General features: G+C 53.8%; 1 protein-coding gene across 1 annotated transcript; it reads left to right on the top strand.

Moving 5' to 3' along the window:
- The first annotated feature begins 532 nt into the window (after positions 1-532).
- Pvrig (PVR related immunoglobulin domain containing) lies at positions 533-1,715 on the top strand. The gene is given in 3 exon segments (XM_042055845.1): positions 533-857; positions 935-1,058; positions 1,139-1,715. Coding segments are annotated over 3 exon segments (957 nt in total). The 3' UTR covers positions 1,647-1,715.
- Positions 1,716-3,809: the final 2,094 nt, after the last annotated feature.

Raw genomic sequence — 3,809 nt, 5'->3', positions numbered from 1 at the left:
CTGAACTTAAGATCTTGCATTCTCCAGTAGCTCCATTCCCTGCCCCTTCCCTGGGTAAAGGCTGGAGGCCTCAGGAGCAGCCACGCACCCTCCTATGCCTGAGGCAAAGAGCTGACTGATGGCAATAACCCTGCAGCTTCCCCCACCATTGCAGGTCCAGGAAGTGGCAAGCAAATCCTGATACTGTAACTTTAAGTGGGGGAACCTGCTACCACCCCGAGTTGATTACCATAGGACCTTCAAAAAGGAAATAGGGCTAGTTGTGGGGAGCCACTGCTGTAACTCTAATTGCTGACACTGTGAAAACAGTCTGCCATGAGAACAGGAACAAACAGGCCGTCCCTGAAACAGATATGGCCCAGGTCCAAGGCCCTGGTCCATTCTCAGGCTATTGACCTCTGTGACTCTAAAGGTGAGTGGAGAAGCCAAGAGAAATGCAGAGCCATGGGGGAGGACACAGTGTGGGACACAAGCCACTGACCTTCCGGTCTTCGTTCCTCAGGGAGCCCCGTGGTGTGGGTGGCAAGTCCAAATGGAGGCCCCCAACTCCCATCCCTCTCCCTCTCAGTTCGCTGTGGGGTCTAGGGACCAACGTCATCTCTCTGGTACAGTGAGTTGGGAAGGATTTGTTGATGCCGGACAGAACCACTAGCCTGTGTTACATCCAGAACTTGGCACCCAACAGTGGGCCCTGCCTCCCAGGTCCGCTGGAAACTCAATAGCATCTCCTCTCATTCTGACCCTGGAACAATCCAAGGCAAGAAACTTCCTGGCCAACACCTCATTCTGCTGTGAGTTCGTTACCTTCCCTCAGGGTTCCAGAGTTGCCTGTGGAGACCTGAATAGCTCAGATCCAGGTGTGTCTGGGCAAAGAAGGGAGACCTGGGAGGACCTTGACACTGGCTGCCCATCTGACACCTTTCTCTGTGTCTAGGACCTCTCTGCCCAACTCCAGGCCCCATTCTTCAAGGAGACCTGACCAGGATCTTGGGAACCTTGGGGGTTCTCTTGTTTGGTTTCATCTTTATACTCTGTCTCCTGTGGCGGCAGAAGCGTTGGTGAGAACGGGCCCAGGGACATTCCCACACTGCTTGGCTAGCTGCCCCCTGCCCCTGATTCCTCCTCTTCTGTCTCCCAGGTGTTTCAGTAACTCTCAGCCGTCCTCCACCAGCCCCCAGGCACAGGCGCAAACACAGACGCAAAGGCAGGTGAGGCTTGGAGGACGGTTTCTGGAGCGGGGCACCAGCAGTGCCCCACAGCCTGCCAGCCAAGCATCCCTGGCTGCTCTCCTCTACCCACCACCCGATTCAGCACCTCTGTGTAAGGCTATGGTCCACCATGACCAGCACCTTGCCGCACCAACGAACCCCCGTTGCCTGTCTCCTCAGCTTCCCTGCTTGGCCTCTGCGCGCGGCAGCTTCATCTCTACTGAGAATGGACTGTATGCTCTGGCCAGAGAAAATTCTTCCCACCCCGTTCCCGACATCCTTGCTGCCACCGACTGTCTGGAATACAGGTACCCTGTGCTCGGGAACTCAATGACAGGCACCCCCAGTCCCTCCAGGCCTTGGGAGATCCTTTTGCTGATGCCTTTATCTTGGACACAGCCCTCCTTGATCAATCTTGTTTTATTTTTCGGCCTCTGATAAGAGCACATCCTGCTAGCTAGGATGTGGTCAGTGTGTGCGCATATATGACCCAGGTGTGGGTGGAGGTTATGGCAAAGGGTCCAGTTACATCCTGTCTTGCACATATTTTCAACCTTCCCCCAGATGATGTCTTTAATACTGTCATTAAGTGATTCATTGTTTGGAACTTTAGCTTTGTTTAGACTTTGCTTCTTTAGGAGGTCAGAGGCAGATTCAGTCTCTTGGGAGGAAGGATCCAGATTGGAGCTAAAAGGAACTGGGACTGAGACTCGGGCTGAACCTGTGGTTGGTCCTTGCTGAGGGACCCAGGAGAAGGGTTTCTTGGGCTTCAACCCCTGCTGTCTGACCTGGCCTCCTCATGATAGATTCCCTGTGTAGCTGGGGTGGAGCCCTGGTACCCTCTTCCGGTCTCTACTGTTGCTCCTTCAGGTCTTCTTTATGAGCGTAGACCTGGACACTGCCGCCCACTGGCCACGCAGAGGCCACGCAGACACAGGGACTGAGCACAGGCTCATCCATCTCAAGTCGGTCCACCCAGGAACTGGTTCCTCTGCATGAGACAAGCACCCTGGGCCCCCCACATCATCTGCAGAGGAGACAAAATGACCGAGACAGCCCTCTGAGCTCTAAGGACCTTGGGGTTTGGATTCCCAGATCATTCTAGACACACATAGCTCGTTACATGAGAGGCTCCCCTTGTTTGTGGGGTGAATAAGGAGGGCGCATAAGTTCCAAGCAGCATGGAGATTGCAAACTAAGGAGCCTGAGCTGTTGTTTGGACTGGCCTCTGCAGACTTTCGCCACCCTTGACCATACAGAGAAGCTTGGGGGAGAGGCAGGAGGTCTTTTAGCAGGAAAAAAAACCGCCTGAGCCCTGAGCATTCCTGTGGGGCTGCCTTTCACCTGCACTCTTGGAACTCTGTAAGTGGTCCTGTCTCTACAGGTGACAACTAACCCTGCTGCCGAGCTCAGATGGTCCCTATGTGGCCTTAGGACAAGAAGCAAGAAGCCATGGGCAGGAGATTTCCCCAAAGAGCTGCAAGTAGGGAGAGAGATCTTGGATTGATAGCCCTGCCCTCCCGCGGACTGGGCTGAGTAACCTTGACCATCCCCAGCCACTATCCAGAAGCTACCGACAGTTGCTCCTTTCCCTACCTGCTCACTTGTGGGAAGACCACAACTAGGCACCCACTGATTCCTTCTGCTCCAGTCAACCCAAGCCTGGCTTCCTCAGTGCAGCCTCAGCTACCCTCAGCCTCACTCCCTTGACACCCTGCTTGAGGGTGTCCCCTAGTCTCTCACCTTCCCTATTCCTGATGCCTCTCCCCATCCCCCACAGCTTGCACCTAACCCTGAATGTCTGGACCCCAGCATAGCCTAACTGTCTCCTTCTGTCTTCCTCATGGTTCACTGCCCTCCTGGCAGTCTGGTTTGTCACCTCCACATCCTGAGAAGCCTGTGCCCAATACCTTTCTTCATCAGCACAAAGCTCTACACTAGGGACTAGCCTACGATGACTTTGAGACTGGAAGGGTTGTGTGACCTCAAATTAATGGTTAGCTCTTGGGCCTCAAACCATCACCTAGTGCACTGTTTTCAGTGCCTCAATTCCAGCCTTGTGGGGCCACCAGGAACAGTAGGTGGCGGCTGGAAGACAGCCAACAATGATACAAGGCTATGGGATATGAAAACCAAATCAGATCTGAGAGCTTGGCCAGCAGGACCAGGGGGGTGACCCTAATCAGGATGCTGTGGGGTGGGAAGGGTCTGATTGGAACGCGCGAGGCCTGCCGCCTCCTTCCTATTGCTGAGATTTTTCAAAATCTGTGAGGTAGTCAGTCTGTGGTTGTGACTGTTGCCGGCCACATCGCTAAAAGCACGAGACATTAGGTCTATTGGTAAAATTACTAGTGAAGGAACAAGGTTCCCAAACTGAGGTTCCAGCCAAGCTCTGCAGAACAGGGATCGGTAGCCCAATGGATTTCACAGATCCACTCTTAGAAAAACAGGTTCAGCATCTGTGAAATACATCAGCTCACTCACAGACAGGGGCTGGCTGGAAAGAGTCCCAGGGTCCTGAGAGTTGCTAAGCTACAAAACCACCATCTGGAAGAGTGAAGGGGACAACACGGAACATGTGAGGATGTGACAGGGCAGAAG

This window comes from Arvicola amphibius, chromosome 10 (genome assembly GCF_903992535.2).
Source record: "Arvicola amphibius chromosome 10, mArvAmp1.2, whole genome shotgun sequence".
NCBI classification, from domain to species: domain Eukaryota; kingdom Metazoa; phylum Chordata; class Mammalia; order Rodentia; family Cricetidae; genus Arvicola; species Arvicola amphibius.
The sequence above is the reverse complement of the archived record's forward strand: the minus strand, read 5'-3'. Positions and strand labels throughout refer to the sequence as shown.